Raw genomic sequence first — 23,664 nt, forward strand, 5'->3', positions numbered from 1 at the left:
ACAAATTATATACTGATATAATTATTTAAACGCCATTAGACTGCAATCATTAGTCAATACTTTGCACACAATATTATTGTACAACTTTACAAGTTTCAAGTAGTGAGTGTCCGTGACAAATGGATGTCGATGTTATAACGACGCACAATTAGTGCGCAGGCGCAGACCGAGCGGTGCGTGTCGCGCGATTTATTATGTACATCGAAGCTACTAATATAGCGTCAGGATATCGAGTAAATGATTAATTACGTTTATTTAACTAAATTAAATAATTTACAGCGGTTAGTAAGTTTTATAAGTAGATTTTTTTTTTCAGCAATCAGTGATATATGCGATATTATGGTTAAGAAAACTCTCGATCATGTTATCATCTTTAAAAATAAGTAGATCATAATCGTCGCCCGCGTTTGGATGCTATAATGCAACGGACAGACAAACACACTCAAACAGACAGGCAGACACGTCAAACTTATAACACTTAATAATCTTTTTTTTATCTTTTAGCATCTGTTACATAATAAAAAGGTCCAGCCGAACATATAACCTCCTCCTTTTAGGAAGTCGGTTAAAAAGTACAATACAGTTGTATAATAGTATATTATTCTAACAGACTTAGATCTATATTATATTATCTATTAATATATTATCGGGGTCTCCTGACACAGGTTTTACCTAAGTCTGACGACCTCCGTGGCTCAGTGGTGAGCGCGTTGGTAGCTCAAGCCGGGGGTCGCGGGTTCGAATCCCGCCGACGGAACAAAAAGTTTTCAATGTTCCCGGGTCTGGATGTGTATTAAATATGTGTATGACGTAATAAAAAAAATCTTAAATATATGTATAGTATAAAAGTATTAAATATATTTCCGTTGTCTGGTACCTGTAACACAAGTCCTTTAGGTACTTAGCACGGGGCCAGACTGACGTGGTGTAAAGCGTCCATAGATATTATTATTATATTTAAATGAATTTTTGTCTCGGCAAATATGCCGGTGAATGATTCAGGTACGGGCATGTGCCAAGTACCTGATTCAATTTGTATGAGGGAAGAGTCATAATTGTGAAGTAGCAAAGGATGATGATGGATTTAGAAAGCGACGAACGATGGAGCAGGTGTCAATTACGATGGATTTTTGTAAGTGGATGTTTAGATCGAGTGATTTCAAAGCAGCAATGAGGGTCTTGGGGATGACGCCAGTTGAGGAGATGACGATGGGTGTGATTTTTACGGTATCCTGGCGCCACATTTGCTTTATTTCGTCTGCGAGAGGTATGTGTTTTTGGATTTTTTCATTATGTTTTTGTTTCAGGTTATTGGTATTCGGCACAGCTATATCTATGAGGTAGGTGACTTTTTGAGATTTTATTGTTAGGCATATATCAGGTCTATTACTTAGTATGGTTCGGTCGGTGATTATATCTCGATCCCAATAGAGCTTAGCGGTACTATTTTCCAGGACGTTGCAGGGTTTATATTTGTAATAAGGTGTGTGTGTGTCAATTAGTTTATATTTCAGAGCTAGCAATTGATGGATATGTTTGGCTACGTTGTTGTGACGGTGCGTGTATTCTTTATTGGCGAGTGCGCTACATCCTCCTGTAATGTGGTCTATCGTTTCGGTGGTTTGGTGGCATAATCTACATTTATCAGTTTCTATGTTTTCTTTGAGTATATATTTGGAGTAGTTGCGAGTTTTAATAACTTGGTCCTGGATTGCTACTAGGAAGCCTTCTGTCTCACTGTATATATTGCCTCTTGTTAGCCAACTAAACGATGCGGTTTGATCTATATGGTCCTGTTCTAACTGATGAGGGAATTTACCGTGCAGCGATTTACCTTTCCATTTAGCTATTTTATCGCAATCATTTGTTATTTTATATTTCGGATTAAAATTACTATTGTTTAGCTGCAGAGGAGTTCCAGAGTTTGTAAGTTGTGTTAAGGCTTTGTGTAGGTGACTAGTTTGAGCTTTAACTTATTATTATTATTATTATTACCTAAAAGGGTCCCCCTAGCCACTTTTAAACAAATATCAAAGTTACTGAATAAATATATTTTCATTTAATGTTTTTTTTTCAACTTACTTTTTTGTAAGTATGTAGAGGTAAGGTGTCTAGCAGTAATAGATAACGTAACTTTACTTAAAAAATACTCACAACGCGGATGGCCCTAGAGCCCTAGAGGCCTAGAATGACGTTGACTAATTCTGGTTGCAAAACCTAGACACACATGGCTGCACTACGCGTTTCGACATTACCTACCGGTACGAATCTTGAGTGCTTCGATTTTGAAACCCACTGCAAAATCTGTCACTTTTACTGGCTGTCTGTCTATTTTTTTGTTAGCATTCTTTTTGAAGCAAACACGAAAATTGAGATGTTCTGTAAGTTGAACGTGTTTATGTGTGGAACTATGATGACACAGATGAGAATAAGGGCCTGTTTCACCACTTCCTGATAAGTCACGAATAGGCTATCCACCAATTAACTTGACAGATCATGTATGGAGGATCTGTCAAAATAGTTGTGGATAGCCTATTCGGCACTTTATCTGGAAGTGGTGAAACAGGCCCTAAATATGAGTTGGAACTAATTAAACCATGTTGCTGTCACTATCTTATAAATTAGTTTTGTCTCATTCGTCGATTTATATAATAAGACCGAGAGACATTTGTGAATTTGGGTCTCTCATTAAAAGTTGATTCTAAAATTGAATAAATAATTCGAGAATCAGGTTTGTAGTTTAATGGCAAACCACGCTAAGGTAAAGGCAATATATAAAACCATACATACATAATATTACATAATACACAAAATATATCATGTACTATCCATCGATCATCAATTAAAACAATCAACGTTTACTCACTATACAATATACATACTCAATTATACACAAAAAGTATGAATTTTTAGATTTGCGTGTTATCACAGTAAATAGGCAGGTGGCATGTCAAACATCATTAGCTAATGTACTGACGTGACTGTAATTACATACGAGTACCTTGTCTAATTCATAATCATCAAGCCTATCCACGTTGACTTGGCTTCTAAGGCCGGTATAAATAGTCACTACTCAAGATGCATCTCGGTCTCAAGACACGGTTCAGGCTCCGTGATTGGTTGGTTGTCAAAATTTGGACCAATCACAGAGCCGAACCGCGTCTTGAGACCGGGTCGCATCTTAAGTACTGCCTATTTATACCGCCCTAATACTGGCCATGATAGACGGATCCCAAGTTGCAGTCGGGACCGACTGCTCCAGAGCGGTCGCGTTGGCACCGACCGCTCAAAATCTGCTCGAGCGGTCCGTGTATTGCGGATATGAATTTAGTATGAAAACTGCAGATCGCCGTGCGGCGACCGCTGTCGGTTTCAACTGCAAGAAGGCCGGCCTTAGACATATTTTAGTGACCAAGTCTGCGCGCATTACCCAAGGACACTCTCTGTTCTTTTATAATCGTATGTCAGTGCGACGAATGATAGATACAACAAGCGCAGGCACATGTATGACTGTTTTAAATATGCCCAGCCATTGCATGGTTGATCTACCTGATTCATCGAGAGATCAGCCTGCACTGTCTTAACAAAACTTGGAAACAATTGTTTTTGAGTGATAGAACAAATTCTATCACTCAAAATCAAACCAAGACGTCCGATCGAAAGCCAAATTCATGATTGCCAAATTCACGGAGAATTGGTGATGCCAAATTCACGGAGTTTATTACAAGCTAAACATACAGCGATTAAATAAACCCATGATTTCCCTACAAGAGATGCGACGGTATTCCATACTGCAATGGAAACATACTATGGAAAAATTATAGTCTAGATCCAATTCGTCATAAATAAAAAATCAGAACCCGACGAGTTAATTCAGAGACCTGCTTTACGCAATATTATCAAAGCTACCAGCAGCCTTGTTAAAACTCGCCGCCGTTCTCTCGCAAGGATATTAGTGCTATGTGGGTCAAAGACCTTACACAGGGACCGATACGATTAGTAGTATGATTAAGCTAACGCAGGGTTTTTCAACCTGCGGGTCGCAACTCCCTGGGGCGAAGCTTCTGTAGTCGCCAGAGGTTGATAGAAATATTTTGGTAAAAAAAAGATTGATATTATATTTAGTAGGAAAATTTTAACATAAGGATATAATATATTCTTATTAACATACGTAAATGACAAAAAGCAAAGAGTAGGATCGCGAAATATTTTTTCATACCAGAGGGTCGCATCATAAAAGAGGTTGTAAAACACTGATATAACGGATAGAGGAACAAAGATTGGAGTAGATAATATGCCCTTTGATACGCCGAGCGTTTTAAACGTATTCAAATTGTAGAGTAGGGTCTGATTTTTTGTTAATTTTTATTGGGTTGTTATAATATATTGATTTGATAATATATATTGGTCTGACTGCCGCTGGCTCTTACTCTATAGATACATATTGAGAAGATATTGTATCTGCGGACACCTCATAAGTTTAGTCTGCGCCGACCTAAAAAAAAATACTGACAAACTTAGGTAAGTCTTAAAAATATACAACCCACACTGCAAAAGTATCAGTTATCAGTTCACACCATAGCGACTTTGATGGGAACAAAAATACTTTAAGAGCCGGAAAAATGTTATGTGATTCGCAATCAACGAGTTTAGGCGCAACGTAACCGCGGAAAAAAAATTTGTAGACCATAAAAATATAATAAGTTATGTTTTTTATATAATAAATATAACGTTTAAGATGTAATATATTTCATTAAGACTAGACCCTTACGTGCAGTGTTGCCAATAGCATATTGCTACAGCGAGTGGTCACGCTCTCAAAAATTCTAAACGTTTCACCTTCAACTCGCAAACCTATCTTAAAGATGACCATATATACATTAGCGTACAGTCAGTTACTAAATTATTTACGCCTCTAGTCCACCGACGCTGAGAGCTGCGAAATATCTGCGAAACCAATGCGAGACAGGAATAGAGCGAGATACAATTTTTTTATTTATTTATTTATTATACGCGACGGTTATCAGATTTTTGGGACATTTTAGATTTTTAGATTTTACTAAGATGTGCTCTTATTTCTTAAATTTTACTATTTCTTCACATACATTCTTACAATATAACGCATTGTCGTGTGGCAGATGAGACAGTACGAGTAAATCGGTTCGCCGCTGTTTCGCAGTTCGCAGCATCGGTGGACTAGAGGCGGTAAAATCGAAAAATTTAAATGATTATTGCAATGTTTACATTAGAGGGCAGCACCAGCATAGTAAGTAAACAATATTTTTTGACGTTTGACAACGTTTCTGCCAATATTCTGATATGACGTGTGCAACATGTCGGATTATTTGCTGTATATTGTGCTAGTAGCGCCCTCTGCTCTGTGTTCTGACCTTTGCGTAAAATTTCAATAATTATAAGTAAAATGCCAAAATTTAGGAGTCGGGCACAGGAGGTACAGTTGCTTTAAACTCTATTTTGCAACAATTAAATTGAGTTGTACGGGCAACGCGACGCTTAAGATGGTCGATATTATTTTCATTAGGTAACTGAAAATTCAAAAATAATTTATATTCTTGGCATAATAATAATAATATGTGCAAAAACTAATTAATAAATTTTCTAAACATTAATTACAATGCACCAGTCTTTCAAAGGAAAATTGCTCTAAACGTAGCCCCGAAACTAGAAAAATAAATCTCTGACTTTGCTAAGCATTAATTTAATTCGGTGCGTCAGTCTTTCAAAGGAAAATTGTTCTAAAAGTAGCCGCAAAATAAGAAAAATAAAACTCTGAACCACAATTATTTAGTTTTCTTTTGTAGTTGACTGTACAAGATCATCAGATTGTGGTAAATTGCATTCATCACCTTCATCTACCGAATTGTGGTAAGAAATTAAACGGTTGCGTCGTCTGAAGTATGTTACTGCACTTCCAACCGGGTTATGCTTTTTATAGCAATTATGTAGCTGCAATTAACTAGTCTAGTTGTTTCTCAAATTGTCTTCGTCTTAGTCACGCGACGGTTATCAGATTTTTTGGACATTTTAGATTTTTAGATTTTACTAAGATGTGCTCTTATTTCTTAAATTTTACTATTTCTTCACATACATTTTTATAATTTCTGTTAATTCTTATTTTTTAACATGAATGAATAATAATAATATAAATAATAAGCTTTACAAGTCAGTCAGTAGTCGATATCAGAAATAACACTGCCATCTTGTAAAGTATCGCCTGAAAGATACTAACAATCAAGTTGTCTTTTAAGAATCATTTGATGTTTATTTAATTGGCGTACCGAGGGGGGGGGGCAGGGGGGGGGCATAGCTGCCCCCCCCCCCCGCCAATATGAAAGTTGATGACGAAAAATTGAAGATGAAAGTGCACAGTGTGGAAATAGCTAAATGAAAATGAAAACTAACGCTTCATTTATGTGTCACCAGCTATATTATATTGTCATTGGACAATATAATCTAGTAGCCAAAAGATCCTTGCAGGTCTGTGTGCCCTAATTCACAATGTAATTCAAATAGAGTGACAAAGTTATCATTATTGGAGAACCGACGTCAACGTGAGTCACACCACCTAGTTAGTTCGAGTTGCAACTTGCAACTGATTGTCTACACCTAAATAGTTCACCGGATTGTCAAAGACGTAATACGAGTACTTCAATTATTTTACATGACTCATGCGAATATTGGGTCTCGATTCGAAGAGAGACTCCTGCGTTTTAACTGCACACATCCATGCTAATGTGGTGTATGGTGGGCACCAACTTACTTTAACTATAACAAAATGTCAAATGAATTGTCAAATATCTAAGTAAAGTCAATAATGGACGCCATATTTGACGATAACCTTAACCTTAAGAGGGCGACTAACCCCAAAAATCAAACATCGTCCTTCTCTCTTCACACTCACGCCGTCTTTCATATGCCAGGTGAAAAAGAACGACGCGGATTCATGGCCAAATTAGTTTTTTCTCAATAACTCGATAAATATACAACATTTAAAAAATCCGCTAGGTCGATCTCTCAATAATTGAATTTTATACAATGTGTTAAAATATAAACTTAGTTTAATGCACGGTTATAGCAATAAATGAAAAATTCGTGAAAATTAGATGCATCTTTGTGATTTTTTTCTATCGAGAAAAGTTTAAGATATCGTGTTTTTGCTCAGATCGAATCTAATTTTAGAAAATGAAACAATTCGGGGCTTATTTTCAAGAATAAAAATGAATTATAAAATCGACACTTTAGGGTTAGTCGCCCCCTTAACTATGCCTCTGGTGCAACCCACCCTAACCGCTGAATAGGTTTTTAATTTTTATGAAATTTGGTATACAGTAGATACTTTGTGTCTCGGGAAAGGATGCAATATCGTTTTTATAGCGGGAAAAATGTGGGCAGTTTAAATTACTAATAGGAAATCAATATTAATTATTTGGAAGTTACTGTTTACGGAAAACCCACTGTAAAGTCTAGGTATAACAATGAATGAATCAATTCACGAGTAAGTAGTAACTAAGAAGTGGGTCAACGTAATTGGGTACAATTATACTAAACAGTATTAGTCAAGACAAGACATTCATTTTAAAATAAAATATAAACGGTCAAATCGCCCTTTTATTGTTATTTTTTTAGGCCTTTGTACATAATTTATACATATCATTATTGTTGCATATTAACACACCTACTGACGCTTTAGAACGTTATAAGAAGCGTGTTATTCGTGAGAGGTCTAAAATTATTATAGTTAAAAAAACATGTGACTTAATATAAGTGACCAAAACCAACTCCTTAAGAACTGTGAAGCGTTATAAGACGTACCTTGCGTTGTGGACTGTGGTATATTGTGACTAAATATCAATTTTGGAAAATGCTATCTATACACGATATATATTTTTTAAAAGCACTTACGAACCAACTCACTGACTAGACACACATTTTATGAGCATCGCAAAATGAATAAATTGCAGGTTCCACTGAAGTTCTGGTGAATGAATGAACGAAACTTCTTAGATACTTCATTGAAGACGACAATCACTATAATTGTAGCGCAAACGGCTGGATTTATTTGATGGATGTGTAGGATCTGACATTGAAAATAGCTGGAAACATTTGTATTTTTGTTTCCACATCACGCAAAAGTTACTGTCAATTACTATTTTGATAATTTTTTACCCTTACCATACAGTATTCCCTTTAAATGTACGTCATTTTATAATCGTTAAAGTTTAAATAAAATGTTTAGTTTAACTCCCACTAAAGTAGACAAGTGTCATCTAGTATTACATATCCATATTCCATACTAATATTATGAATGCTAAGTTGTGTCTGTCTGTCAGTTACCTGTTTGTGTTCCCGCGCGATAACCGAATCTTGGCGCAACGAAGTTGCATGCATCATCTAGTAAATTATAAAGCGATACGTTACTGCGTAAAACCCAGTCTTAACGCCAAAACCAAGCAAGTTTCGCAAGTAAAAAATTTTCCTACAACAAATCAATATGTGTAAAAGCTAAGGTTACAATGCAATTAATATTTAGGGGACAGTAGACGCTGATGGGTACATTGTTTGCGCGTTTTGCAACCGCAAGGACGGCGGGTGACCTGTATAGAAATCAATTGGCATGATCGGTTAGCTTGTTAACTTAACTATCTATAGATTTTAGTCACTTCATTTTGTGGAATAGATACTAGTAATTATAGATGACGCCCGCAAATGGGTTGCGCCAAAATTTGTTTATCGCGCGGGAACTGTACATTTTCCGTGATAAAAATATCCTGTATCCTTTCCCGGGACTCAAAGTATCTCTGTACCAAATTTCAGCAAAATCGATTTAGCTGTTTGGACGTGAAGAGATAACAGAAAGTTTTATAATATTAGTATGGTTGTACTTAGTGTATGACTGTCTGCATGTCTGCAAATGTGTGTAAAAACATTGTGTTCCAGAGATAGGAGATAATATTTCTGTTGCGACAAAATGTACATGCGCGGTCAACATTTCAGACTAAACTTTTTTTTACCATACGAATTTAAAGTTCTTGTCTAACATAGGTTTAAGAATAAAAAAAACCCTTGCGGGGCATAATAGTTAGTATCCGATACGAAATAATAACGTGTAACAGAAAAGTAACGTTCTACAACTAATGTTATGAAATCACTGCATTATTGCTATGAATTATTATTTCAATCCGTTTTCAAGGAGTTATATGAAAGGCGTAGAACGTTGCAACAAAAACTTAACAGATAAATATCAAATATCCATTACTATCATGCAAATATAATTTAAAGAAAAGAAGCTCTTGTTAAATACCTTCTACAATTTCTATAACTCTACGTAGAGACAAATCGGAAAAATATTCTATGACTTGCCTACTATGTTTTTACATATATCTACTTATAATATATCTTATATATAAAATTCTCGTGTCACAATGTTAGGCCGCGTACTCCTCCGAAACGGCTTTACTGATTTTAACCAAATTTTATATGCATATGCAGTGGGTCTGAGAATCGGCTGCTGGGTACTTTTTATATTGATAAGTTGCATTTGTTGAATAAATAATAGTAAATTATTACAATTCGAGACTGACAGCGACCATTGTTTGTGCGACGGGATAGCGATGGACGTTGCCATGGTGACATACTTATTTAGTCACTTCAATAAAATAATATGGGCGAAATACTTTATATGGCAAAAAAAGGTTTGCCGGGACAGCTAGTAATATATAAAAGAAAGTGGTGTTAGTTACACTACTTATAACTCAAGAACGGATGAACCGATTTGGCTGAAAATTAGTGGACAGGCAGCTTAGAACCAGGAAACGGACATAGGATACTTTTTATCCGGAAAATGTACGGTTGCCGCACAATAAACTTTTATGATTTTCGTCTAAGATATTCAATTGATGGAATTTGGTATGGAGATACTTTGAGTCACGGGAAAGGACAAGGGATACTTTTTATCCCGGAAAATGCACGATTCCCGCACAATAAACTATGATTTTCGCCTAAATCATTTAATCTATTTTGATGAAATTTGGCATGGAGCTATACTAATTTTAATCATGGTTAGATCGTTAAGAACTTAATACAGGACAACGTCTGTCGGGTCAGCTAGTAATTATTAAATGATAAATTAATAATAGTGAAATGCCTGATGCATTACATCAAAGTACTGGGACCTTCAAAATATAAAGTTACACGCGAGAAGACATCTGATACAGAAATCGTATAAACTACAAATTGTACTACAAACTGTAGGGTTTTTATATTGTCAGCACGTTTAGGATAATGTGGAAAGTCGAGAATAAGATATGCTTGGTCGTGTGCGGTGCCGCAAACTATTATACAATGTCCACTGAACAAATAGCGGTGTGTTCCGCATTTCTAGTGAGCATCACCTGCTTGACAGTTGCCGCCAAAACTTGGGACACCTGGTGCACGTTTTTTTTTTATATAAAACAAATAGCAATTTGTGTTTTGCCGAATCCTTTTAAGTTGGATACCTTTTACGTTTAAAAGGCTAACTCATAACTTTCTGGTCAAACTTAAGATTATCGGAAATTTTACGATAATAGCTTAAAAAAAGACTTAAAGATCAGCCAAATATGTTTTGACTAGCTGTGACAGTTAGCAGTGGTATCGTATGTTTGGCCAAACGAAATAATAGATTTTGTTGTTGTTTTCCGTAGAAAAAAAATGTGATAAAGATGTTTTAACTTAGTTTCCCTCTATAGCGTCATCGGCTCATCGCATACTTACTTCGACAAAATAAAAGTACTAATTTTCTTTATTTCTCTTTCTTAAACAGAGCTCTTAGAGTTGTATATGTCAACAAGGAGATACGAAGAAACGAAGCCATTAAAATTTTAACAAATTTCACAACTTTCACTATTAGTAACGAGCATGATGGGTGTTTCTTTATTTTCGTAATGATCGTGCAATTAACGACCGTAAAATAATACTTTTTGAACTATCCATTACAATTATAGGTAGATGAGTATATTTCGTGGATTATCCCTTACATTAATAAGTAGATTGGTAGTCTATCCATTTTAAGAGCTTATACTTCCCACTGCTGGGCAAATTCTTCCGATCCTCTCGATCCAACGCATCCTTTACGTCAAGAGAAGAATTTTGATGACGATTTATACTTCAACACATTCTTAATTTGGTAATCCTACATCAAAGTTTATTTTTACCACATGAGGAATAGCTGAATGGTACATACTTAGAACTTAGAAGTAGGTAATTAACCTTTTTAGCCTTTGCTCCTAGTCTTTTCAGAAAACTTTTTTTTTTTAAAAAGGCTAGGGGCAAAGGCATAAAAAAGCTAGGAGCAGAGAGTTTCCTGTTTGAAAAACTAAAGATGAACATCGAGTCTAGACCGTCTAGTCATCATTCCGAAAACTTTAAAACTCGCTGGAGTTGGAATGCTAAAAACAGATTTTACTTTCTCTGCAAACATTACTTTTTAGTGAAAGTCGCGGTCAAGTTCATCGTTATTTTGGTCGTTCACAATAAAATGTATAATATACCGAGATTATTATAACACCGATTTCTCGTCTGACGATTTTTTAATCGTAAATTACCTGTTAATCATAGAAAACCCCGCGTTTTCCTCATTATTGCTACGAGTAATCCCGTTTAAAATGTACGCTAACGGGGAGCTCAATGAAATATTAATGCGATAAATAATTGTTGTTTAGAAAGTTTGGTGTGACTCGTCAAGATTTTACATTGCATGCTCGCACGAAGCGCGAGAAAGCACATCGCGGTACGGCTGGCAACAGCAAGACATCCTGCTATCGCCTCTCGATAAAAAATTGTTCTATTAATTTTAATCGATTCATTAATGTCGAGTAACGCTCCTAGGCCCAATCGCTTTCCTCTTTTTCCTATACGATTTAGACGAAAAGAAAACAACATTCGAAATATGAATTACTACGTTAAAAAAAATCGTTTTTTTTTCAGATTAAAAAATACATTTTTAATCGTTGCGCCGTCGTCTTTTCTTTCCGTTCGATAGTGAAAACAAGAGCATCCGTATGCGAAGAAAGTTATTAACCAGGCCAAAGAAACCTTTACCGTACGCCGACCTACTGTCCATAATGCAAAATTTATTTTACTTAACGTCTTCATACAATATTATATTATTATTCTGTTTCATAAAACCGCGAAATAATTGCGAAATAATACGTAAATCGATACGCCTGTCTAATTGGAATAGCATTTGATCAGCTGACTTATGAGGTTAATGTCATGCTGTTATGTAAAAATGGAATTTAAAAATTATGTCTGTCAAATTAGGTCACTATTATAAAATAAAATTGTAAACATAAAAAACATTTTTTACAATTTTAAATACAATAAAAATGTTTGTTTACATTGAAAACTTGTAAAGTAAAATAATTATCTAACCTGACATGTCTTTCCAAATATCCGCAAGGGAGCTGGTCCGGGAGGTTTGAGTTTCACAAATACAGTTTGGTTTCGAACTTTTTGTCCGAATTGACACATTAACTTATCTTGAACACGAACACAGAGCCTACTCGGACTTAAACACGCCATAGCTACAACTGCAACGAATCTCTTGAGGACATGAACTACAAAATACACCACAAGCGCTCAACCTTTCGCTCCCCTCTTTTACCAGCTGATTGTCAAACTGCTGTCAGGTCCAATCAGAAATGTCAAAGTGACAGCGTTACTTCTTTAAGTACGCAAAGATGCAGCAAAATAAACTTACCTAATTTCTTAAAAATTAAAAGCTTTGTAACCTCAGAAACATAATATTTTAAGTTAAACTAATGTTAAAATTTTTAACATTACTTATATTATGTCAGCATTTTATTTCCCATGAGTTCATTTAATTTAAAGCCTAATTTATTATAAATGCAGAGATCTCAGATCATCTAAGCATCTACGCCATTTTTTTTCCTGCTACGGCCTACGGTACCTCATACGAGTCATACGTCTAAGGGGGGGTATTACATTATCATTTATATTGGATCATTTCTATGATCATATATAGGATCCAATATATATTATGATCATTTGATCATATCTGCGTATTACATTATCATATTTCATTGATCCTATTTTACGTCATATGTGGTTTCAATAGCCAATGGAGAGCGCTAACGCTAACAGGTATTGACGTCAGGGTTACTAGATCTCAGAGAATTTGATTTGTCAAAAGACATCGTCATTTTTAATATGGCTTGTTTTTTGTTATTTCAGCAAGATTATCCAAGTATATAATTAGAAAAATAATTACATTACATTATTTGGAACATATTAACGAACAAGAAATTAAAAACTCTTTTTTATATTAAATAACTGGCAACACCTATTTCTATGACCGTATTGGATCCAATCTCTCAGCAAATGTCAAAAATCTATGATCAAGGAAGAAATGAATCATATGTCTATATTACATTATCCAATATCATTGACTCAATGATCTCGGATCCAATATAAATGATAATCTAATATCCCCCTTAGATAGATAGGTAACTTGTAACCTGACCATAATGTTATTATTATATACCTAGAATAGGAATAGGAATAGAGCAACTGGCAACAATCTCGTAAACTGACATTGACATTTGCATGGTCGAGTGTCAAAAACAGTCAAAAATCGCATAAATTTTAGGTTTTTGGAATAAATTGTTTTTATAAAATTCACTAATTGCTCAGTTAAAATTTAAAATTCTATTTTTTTTAAGCATAATAATGATTTCACGCGTCACACATAATGTTTTGAATGTAGCCCGTGCAGTGGAAAAAAATTTCTTTCAAATGCTTGGTTATCCACCTCGAGGTAGTATTTTGTGATTTAAAAACAGTAAAAGTAAAAGCTTGTGACTAACGAAATACACTGTTACAGAACTAGCCCTGGCGTATGTGCACGAAAAGCCAGCCACCAAGACTCAGAAGAAATTTACGATAAAAGATATAGTTGGCGACGGTTTACTGCTAGCTGTACCAAAATTTAGGAGAACATTAGAAAGAAGATGGAAAAGAAAGTATGGTTTCCCAGAATATGTTTGGAAAATGCTAGTTCCAAAAAATAATATCAAAGTTTGCAGCGACTGTGGCCACTATCATGAAAGTGGACGCTTGTGCGGTAAGATTTTGTTTCATACATAAAACCCACATCCAGTCTGTTGTGGTAGTAAGCTTTGGTAGTTTTCAAGGGTGATATTTAACTAAGACAAATTAATATAGTCTGTCAAGAAAGTGAAGAAATTAAAAACTGGCAACATCGTAGTGTCATCCCTTTTTTCTTAATCTTAGATTGATTTGAAAGGGATGACACTACGATGTTGCCAGTTTTTCATTTCTTCACTTTCTTGATGGACTATATATCCTAAAATGAAGAATAAAATTTTTTTCTTACTTTGAAAACTTTGCAATTAAGGGCTATGTTGAATACATGGGCGCCGTCAGTGGGGTGCCAGGTGGTGCACTTGCACCCTTTGGGAATCTCGGGATCACCAGGAATTATTGAAATAAAAAGCATTTTGTAACCCTTTTACCATGCCGTACAAAGATAGTTTGTGATGTTTCGACACTAAAATATGAATTCTGTTGACGTAAATAGACAGTCACTGTTGTTCGTCCAAAGTAAAAAAAAAGAAAGAAAACTAAAATCTGCACCCCTTGGAAATTATTTGTGCCGGCGCCTATGGTTGAATGACATTCTGGGGATAACATTTTCAAAACAGTAGCTTTTTTGAAATGTTATCTGAACTGCAGTTAAAGAACTTCTTTTAATCACAATTTTTTAATAACAACTGTTTATATTTTAGGCCATTGCTATAAAAAGGTGGAAGCGGAAACAAAAGAAATCCAAGCTAAAATACAAGAACAGCAGGGAAATAAGCCAATTGAAAATGATGTCATTGTACTGTACGAAGGAGATAACCTTCCAGAAAAAGTAAGTTTAGCTGTCATTGATTAATTATTATTTGGTGTACTATAAAAATTATTTTGTTTCTCTTTCATTTACAGTTAATGGAAAACATTAGCAAATTAAAGTACAAGATAATTAAACAGAGACAGAATTAAGATTTTAAAATGAATATAACATTTATTTTTGTAATTTTACAGCCACAAGAATTCTGGAAAGGCAAAAGAATAATTGAAATGAAGAAGGAAAGACCAAAGTGGTTTAGCAAGAATCTTCTGGAGAAAACCACACAACAGCCTTCCTCATCCACAGATGTAAAACCAACAGACTTAGCTTAAAAATAAGAACAAAATAATAATAATTTAGATTTTAAATAAACAGTATAGTAATAGAATTGTCTTTTATTATTTAAAAATATAAACAAAATAAGTTACTATGAAGAGTACATTATGTCTTAAGAATTATGAGTTCATCAATGTATAACATTCATTATTATTCAGTGAAGATTACAAAAAAATATGGTGCATTTTATACAACAATGGGTAATAGCAATTACTGTCCTGCCAACCCCTATCAACAAGAAATTAAGGGGAAGTGGCCTGAAAAATTGGAATTCAGGAGGAATGCATAATACATTATCACAAGCATATTATTTAGAATAGTCCAAATCATAATAATATACATTTTATTATAAAATTTCATATTTATTATAATATATTACTGTACCAAATTTTATATTCCATTAAAAATGTTATAAAATGTTTACAAAAACGTAAAATGTTATTTTGTTTCATAATTTAGTTATGAGGCCCTTTTGTTTACAACTTTTTTCCAACCTAAGCAAGCAATCATTTATGTCACATTGCTAAAATTTTAACTTAAATTATTATCTAAAGAATTAGGCAGTTTATCAAAGTTGTCTATGGAGTCTAAGTCGGTGTCACCAACAAAATGGCTCTCAACATGCGTTTGGAAGTCAGCAAAAGCTGCATCTTTGAGAAACAGCTCCCCGCACATTGGACAAATTTTATCACATACACTGCCACTTTGGGGATTGTTATTCTCGGAAATTTCTTTTTCATCTTCTATAGAATTTTGGGTGTTATAAGGATTTGTTTGAGTGGCTTCTCTTTGATCCCACATAAGACTATCGCTGGTTTCAGTTTCTTTATCTTCGTATGATACCTGTAGCTTGTTTTTTTCACATGATGGACATTTGTAAGAATCTGAAATTGAAATTTTACCTTATTAGAATAATTAATATTATTATGAACACACAATTTTAGTATTCATTTCACATTATTCATGAGAAAATATTTTTAGTTCTACTACTTGTGGAAAAAAATATTATATGTATCAATAACAGTAACTTCCATTATTTTAAATAACATATTTCTGATAAGAACTAACAAATTTACCATTTTCCAGTCTGGATAGTACAATTTTCAAGTTTTTTTCCTGTTCGTCCAATTCTTTTTTGAGCCCTAATAATTTTTCAGTTTGAATACGCATTTCTTTCAAGGAGTCAGTTGCGGGATCTTCCATATAAGCAAAGCCAATGGAGTCAACATTCAACAAATCTCCATCGGCCTCCTGTAACTGTGCCATTTGTTCATACTGTTCTATGAGCTGCGACTTCTCTAATATGTAGCTGTTGATTAATTTTAATGATATTTCTTCTAAACTTGAATCTGAGTATTTCTCTTGAAACTTAGAGTTGGACTTGGGAGTGCTGTGTATGTAAGTGTTTGTTCGGACCAGAGGCTTTAATTCCTTACCGTTCTTATCGCCTCCCTTTATACTTGACAATTTGCTCCACAAGTTTTTGTTTTCGCAGGACACCATGAAGACATGGTGCAATAGTTGGGATTTTTGTCTACTTAGATCAGCAATTTTTTGGAGTAAATTGAACTTTTCATCTTCCGATAGAGGAATGTATGGAGATTTCTCAGTAGACTTTGTCATATCCAGTTTTAGTCGCATGTTATCTGACTCTAGCGTATTTATCCTTCGTTGCAATAATAAACAACGATCTCGCATTGCATGCAGAGCCAGTTCGTGTACGCTAACATTGTTGAATTCAGGTTTAACAGTCGTATCGTAAGTAGAATCGTTGTTAAAACTTACAATAGACGAGGACTCCATTTGCTAACAGAATATTGAACCACCTAGGAATATTACTTACTTTATATTAATATTAATTTTTTTAACAATAAAAGAGAAGGAATGAAGAGTTTCAATAATTTACAATAGAACCAAAATACAACCACTTTGTAGAAATACAACAAAAACTTTTATGATGATTTTTTTTCTTTTATCTCCTAAGTCCTACTACTTCTTTTCTATATTAATTCACCAACTGGCGGCACACCGATTATCCCAAAGGTTCGGCGGTGGGCCTTGTCCTTTCACAAGGGTCAAAGTATCTCCATATCAAATTACCAAATTTTATCAAAATCGATTGAAAGCTTAGGCTTTAAAGCTTACGAGCAAATCATAAAAATTTATTGCGCGGAAACCGTACATTTTTCTGGGACAAAAAGTATATATCTTATATCCTTTCTTGGGACTCAAAGTATAGTCTGTCAAGAAAGTGAAGAAACTAAGAAGAGGCAACATCGTAGTGTCATCATCATGTCATCCCTTTCAAATCAATCTAATGCCGCGGCCGCATATGCGTGGTGCTTCGCGCTTAAACCGATCTACGTATATCGTCCAATAGTATCGTCTCATGGGCCACATGGCACGAAGCTTCGGACGATACTGCCGATCCACACTCGCGCGCAACAGCGTGGATCGCGCATACTACCAAATTTACTGATCCACACTCGCAAAGTTCGCGACATGTCCGCAATGTTGCCACTTTTTAATTTCTTCACTTTCTTGACGGACTATAATATCTCTCTACCAAATTTCAATAAAATCGATTGAATAGTTTAAACGCGAAAATCATAAAAGTTTATTGTGCGGCAAGTCATTTCTCGGGATTTAAAAACTTTAAATGTCTTTGGAGATACTTAGTATCTCCATATCAAATTTCAGCAAAACTGGTTCAGCGGTTTACGTGAAGAGGTTGGAAAGACAGACAGACAGACAGACAGACACACTTTAACATCTATACTTAATATAATATTATAATTGGGAAGAGTTTGTTTGTTTGAACGCGCTAATCTCAGGAACCACTGGTCCGATTTGAAAAATTCTTTCAGTGTTAGATAGCCCATTTATTGAGGAAGGCTATAGGCTATATTTTATCACGCTAGTACTAATAGGAGCAAAGAAATAGAGGAAAGTGTGGAAAAAAAACGGCGAGAAATTATTTGAAAGGGCTTATTTGAACGCGCTAATCTCAGAAACTACTGGTCCGATTTGAAAAATTATTTCAGTCTTAGATAGCCTATTTATCGAGAAAGGCTAAAGACTATATTTTATCGCGCTAAAAGTAACAGGAACGAAGAAATAGAGGAAAATGTGGAAAAAACGAGAGAAATTATTTAAAATGGCTTATCTGAACGCGCTAATCTCAGGAACTACTGGTCCGATTTGAAAAATTCTTTTAGTTTTAGATAGCCCACTTATCAAGAAACGCTATTAGCTTTATTATATCACGCTAAGACTAATAAGAGCGAAGAAATAGAGAAAAATGTGGAAAAAACGGAAAAAATTATTTGAAAGGGCTTATCTCACGAACTACTGTAGCAATTTTTCTGTTATTTGGCACTGGCACAGATAAGAAGTAGGCTATTTTTTGTGGACTAATTTATCTGTGAAATATCTAATTTACGCGGGCGAAGCTGCGCGGAACGTTACTTATTATTTCGCGTGGTCACTACATCACGCGTAAACGGCTGGATCCATTTTGCTGAAATTTGGTATAAAGATACTTTGAGTCCCGAAAAAGAACATAGGATACATTTGTCCCGGAAAAATTTATGGTTACTGCACAATATACTTTTATGATTTGCGCGTAAACTATTCAATCAATTTTGATGGAATTTGGTATAGAAATACTTTGAGTCTCGGGAAAGGACAAGAAATACTAATTTTGTCCCGGAAAATGTACGGCTCCCGCACAATACACTTTTAAGATTATCGCCTAAACTATTCAATATATTTTTATGAAATTTGCTATGGTAATACTTTCAGTCTTGGGAAAGGACAAGGGATACTTTTTATCCCGGAAAATATACGGTTCCCGCACAATAAACTTTTATGATTCTCGCCTAAACTATAGAATCTATTTTGATGAAATTTGGCATGGAGATTGGAGATACTAATTCGAAACTGGGACGAGGAATGTTTTTTGTCCCGGAAAAATGTGTGGTTCCCACACAATATACTTTTCTGATTTGCGCGTAAACGACTCAATCGATGTACGGGAACAACTATAAACTAAAGTCCACGCGGACGAAGTCACGGGCAACAGCTAGTTTGTAATAAAATATGTATCATAAAAAATAATATTAGAAACTTCAGCATAAACTCAGTATATTATAAGTTTATGAACTTTAGCATGTTTCTTAATTTTTTCTCGACATATTTTGTAAAACCAAGGCGTACGGGATGACCATGATGGCGACAAAAAGATGTTTTATTTTGGTTGCACCGTAACCTGATAAAAATTCTCTATTTTAATGCCCTGGATATCAATAATTATATTTTACGTCGTATAAAAACCACAAACTTTTATTTTTACAATTAAAATTTAATGTGCCCCAGCCCCACTACAGAAAAATTCCAATGACTGGTATTTTACCTTAAAGCCAAAAAAGTGAAGAAATTACTGTCTGTCAAGAAAGTTACGAAATTAAAAAGTGGCAACATCGTAGTTTCATTCCTTTCGAATCAATCTAAGAAAAAAGGGACACTGCGATGTTGCCACTTTTTAATTTCTTCACTTTCTTGACATACTATACTTTCTAGACAGACAGACAGACAGGCCTGTGGGTGGTGGGCCAGTTCTACCACCCACGGACCACGAATTACGATCCTGTTCAGGGTAACTAATATAAAAAGTAGAAGAAGTAATTTGACGTCTTGAAGTGCTGTCACTTGTCAGCTGTGCGTCAAGTGTCCCTGATGTGATAATTTTTGATAAGAAAAATTCAAAATATTAATATGCAAAATTTTAACCTTACAATTTAAATTCAAGTAATATATTGATAAAACTGGTTGCTATAAGATTTTAGTACATTATGCGAGCTATTTAACAAGATACTTCCTCGAATTCGAAACTACAATCAAGATTAAAATGGCTCGCTCTATTATTTTGCTGAATTTTGTTGCGTTTTTTGTGAGTATATCTCTTAGAATTCAAGTTACAGTTATAGTCGCATAAAATTACTTTATGTTGTATAACGTTCCAATCCCATACCACGAATCACGATACGTAACCTTTTAAAAATAAACTTAAGTATATAAAGTTGTTTGGTACTAATTACAGTTACATTATTTTTTCGCCTAAAATTTGCTTAGTCAAATCTAGAAAGTTCCCTCTTTAATTTTATATCAAAATATGTGTGCAAAACCTATCATAAAATGTAATATTAACACAATATTGTATTGTAATGTAAGCTTTAACATGTTTTAAATTTATTCAAGGACTTATTGGCGGTTGGTATTATAGTACCTCTAATTCCAAGCTACGCGAGACAACTAGGGGCTAATCATATTTCTATAGGCTTACTGGGATCAATCTATGCAGGATTTCAACTTCTTTCTGGGCCAGTTATTGTAAGTTTTAAAATAAGCAACAATTTTTTTTCATGTTTTAAAATGTATTTCGCATCAAGTTATGTTACTGCTAACTTGTTACATTTATTTTCTGTTATCATGCTTGTACAGGGTCCCCGCTACCATATGTGCAATGTGTGCAATGCACACAGGTGCCATCCTTTGGGGCACCAAAGCGCCATTCTTAGGGGCGCCAAAACTAAAAGAAAAATAATATGTAATTTTAAAATATGAGTATGATACTATATACTCGACTTTTATTTTTGTTACACATTTATGTTTTTTCTTTCAAAAACTTATTTATGGATATGTTTCCTTGCATCAAAATCGAAGTTTTTTTTCACACAGGCGCCAGTAGCCCTTATGGGGGCCCTGTGCTTGTATACTGTTTGTTTAGCAACAATAATCAATAATAAATTTTCACTTTTCAGGGCAGCCTAAGTGATTTGAAAGGTCGAAAAACTGTACTAATATTAACCCTGATTGTGTGTGCTCTAACATATTTTGCTATGGGATTTTCAAAATCAGTTATAATTCTTCTTCTATTGAGAGCAGTCTTAGGTAATTAACATTTTATCATTCCATAATAAGTTTTTTCCAAATATACTTTATTTTGTTTTATGTATGAAGTAAAGATATAAAATGAAAAGAAAAAAAACGTTTTTGTAATGTGTAAATTGTAATTTTACACATTATCTTGCTTCCTGTGTTGTTATGAAAATTATTAAATTTAATTGTCCTTATATTGTGTTAGTGTGTAAACACTAATCATAATATTTTTGTCCAAAGATTATGAATAAGTCGGTACTCAAACCAGATAAACAAGGTTTAAATTTTACTCATGTAATATTTTAAGATAGAAGTTACATAAGACAGACAGATAATATATTTTTGTTGATAAGATTTGGATACAATTCATGATGTTATAAGTTTTATTATGATGCAATAATTTAAATTTTAGGTGTCTTCAAGCATACACAACTCTTGACAAAGGCACTGGTGCCTGATTACGAGAATGATGAAAAGAAACAATCTGTTATTTATGGCAAGATGGCTGCTATCTCTGGTGTGGGAATCACCCTGGGCCCGGTATTAGGGGGCCATATTGTAGAGGATTTCCCTACACATGGATTTACAATTATCGCTATGATAGTATGCTCATGTTTCCTAATAAACACAGGTAAATATTCTTACTTTGTGTACTAAAACATTTTTAATATGCATTGATAATTATTTGTATAGTATAATTTTTAACTATCCATGCTATGTTTGTCTGTGCATATAATGTGTCATATTATATTAATTTTTTACAATATTATTTTAAATTTATTTTCCAGGTCTGGTGTATCTTTTGCCTAAAACAGAGAATTCATCGAAGAAGGCTAAAGAAAACAAAGGAAATCTTGTAGACCTAGTAGTTGAAAGCAGCAAACAAATAGTTGTTGAGTTATCCAAAGTACAATGGCACAAATATTGGAAAATATTCTTATTTCAGGCTCTAAATAGTTTTGCGATGGGTGTTTATTACTCTAACTATGCAATATATTTGAAAACACAGTTTCTATTGACTCCAAAACACGTTGGCTATGTTGTGTCAGTCCAGGGAGTTATCGGTGCTGTGTCTAGTTTCCTAATGGGTTATATTAACAGTTTTTACAAACATGATGGGGATTACAGCATAAGAAACTACCATGTCTTCCTAGCGTTAAGTGTATCACTATTGGGTATAGCATTATCGAACTATGTTTTTATGTACATGGTATTCCTGGCTCCGCTAGCCATAGGTAATGCTGTGGGTAGGTTGGTGACATTAGAAATGTTGTTGAAAAAGAGTCACGGAGATCATAGGGGAACACTCATAGGAGCTTCAAACAGCGTTAGATCTTTAACAGGTGTGTTATCTCCAATAGTGTCAGGTTCTATAGGTCAATTTTTTGGGGTTGAATTTGTTATTTATGCCTCATTATTTGCAACATCAGTTGGACTTGCTACGAGTTATTTGTATACTGCTAAAGAAGTTACCAAGGAGAAACAAAAGTAGATAAGATAGTAACTGTACAAAATAATATATTTTTACACTTGTTTATTTTTGTTACTTTTCCTTACTCCTTATTCCTGGTGCCTCAATAAAATAACCATAGTGATTTATAAACTATTTTTATATTATAAAATAACACAATATTTACACACGACCTACTTATTTATATAACGTTATTAATTTAACATCAACTTAACCTAAACTGCCCAAAAATATATCTGTTTAATCAACTTTTAAGGATTGAAGTTGTTTCTTTCTCATATCTTGAATCAACTTATTAATATCCTCACGATGTTGTTTATTTTCCGGAGGGAATATTTCCCTTTTCTTGTTTGTTACCCATTCTTCAAAGTATTCAGGTTGGTTGAAAACGAAAAATAGTCCCACTGGGAATATTGTATACATGGCCATCCTGGCAACTTCTAATTTCCAATTACCCATTTTAAACGGTAATTATACAAGTTTTTTTCTTATTTGTATCCTCCAATTTCTTAATAAAATAGAATGAAATTTTCTTGTTTTCGGAAATATTTAGGAAAAAATGACATTAATCTATGACACATGACACTGACATTGAGAATTTTTTTTTTCTTATTATGGCACTTCGGCTATATAACCATGGCCACTGTTAAGTGTTATAAATGGCGGGAAAACAGTATTCAGCATCGTTTATATATACCATATCTTCGTTTATATATAGCATATCTTCAGGTCAAAAGTCTAGTCAAAGTCGAAGTAAAAAGTCAATACAGTCAAGGAGTCAAGTCGGTCGATTCAGTAAAGTGGTAGACGCTTTACTAAAACTTTCGATGGAGTTTTGGAGGGAACACAAAATAGCTCATTTCTGGATATTGCATCACTTTCCTACACTTGTGTACGATAACGAATATCTAATGGTTAATATCCTACCAATATTACACATTAAAAACCCCATTAAAACAATTTTAAGAAAAGAATACAAAAA

General features: G+C 34.3%; 5 protein-coding genes across 5 annotated transcripts in view; 2 read left to right on the forward strand and 3 right to left on the reverse strand.

Annotated features, from left to right (window-relative positions):
- Positions 1–12,679, reverse strand: part of LOC121726914 (all trans-polyprenyl-diphosphate synthase PDSS1) — a 78,457-nt gene extending 65,778 nt beyond the window's left edge. The window contains exon 1 of the mRNA XM_042114559.1: positions 12,433–12,679. Coding sequence (XP_041970493.1) covers positions 12,433–12,582 — 150 coding nt within the window. The 5' untranslated portion in view covers positions 12,583–12,679. The remainder of the gene's footprint in view (positions 1–12,432) is intronic.
- A 996-nt stretch (positions 12,680–13,675) lies between these two features.
- Positions 13,676–15,320, forward strand: LOC121726880 (39S ribosomal protein L32, mitochondrial). Its single transcript, XM_042114512.1, has 4 exons — positions 13,676–13,837; positions 13,904–14,143; positions 14,829–14,956; positions 15,130–15,320. The coding sequence occupies exons 1-4, from the start codon at positions 13,750–13,752 to the stop codon at positions 15,265–15,267; spliced, it is 594 nt and encodes a 197-aa protein (XP_041970446.1). The 5' UTR covers positions 13,676–13,749; the 3' UTR covers positions 15,268–15,320.
- A 351-nt stretch (positions 15,321–15,671) lies between these two features.
- Positions 15,672–17,110, reverse strand: LOC121727017 (protein spindle-F). Its single transcript, XM_042114687.1, has 2 exons — positions 16,348–17,110; positions 15,672–16,155 (listed from the first exon to the last, which is right to left on the reverse strand). Exons 1-2 carry the CDS (start codon positions 17,072–17,074, stop codon positions 15,803–15,805), a joined length of 1,080 nt encoding a protein of 359 aa, XP_041970621.1. The 5' UTR covers positions 17,075–17,110; the 3' UTR covers positions 15,672–15,802.
- A 2,900-nt stretch (positions 17,111–20,010) lies between these two features.
- Positions 20,011–22,746, forward strand: LOC121727016 (major facilitator superfamily domain-containing protein 9-like). Its single transcript, XM_042114686.1, has 5 exons — positions 20,011–20,222; positions 20,531–20,662; positions 21,094–21,223; positions 21,624–21,842; positions 22,000–22,746. The coding sequence occupies exons 1-5, from the start codon at positions 20,181–20,183 to the stop codon at positions 22,701–22,703; spliced, it is 1,227 nt and encodes a 408-aa protein (XP_041970620.1). The 5' UTR covers positions 20,011–20,180; the 3' UTR covers positions 22,704–22,746.
- Positions 22,747–22,803: 57 nt separating this feature from the next.
- Positions 22,804–23,215, reverse strand: LOC121727019 (protein PET100 homolog, mitochondrial). The gene has a single exon (XM_042114689.1). The coding sequence runs from the start codon at positions 23,139–23,141 to the stop codon at positions 22,923–22,925; it is 219 nt and encodes a 72-aa protein (XP_041970623.1). The 5' UTR covers positions 23,142–23,215; the 3' UTR covers positions 22,804–22,922.
- Between the last annotated feature and the right edge of the window lie 449 nt (positions 23,216–23,664).

This window comes from Aricia agestis, chromosome 5, assembly GCF_905147365.1.
Source record: "Aricia agestis chromosome 5, ilAriAges1.1, whole genome shotgun sequence".
Classification (NCBI taxonomy): domain Eukaryota; kingdom Metazoa; phylum Arthropoda; class Insecta; order Lepidoptera; family Lycaenidae; genus Aricia; species Aricia agestis.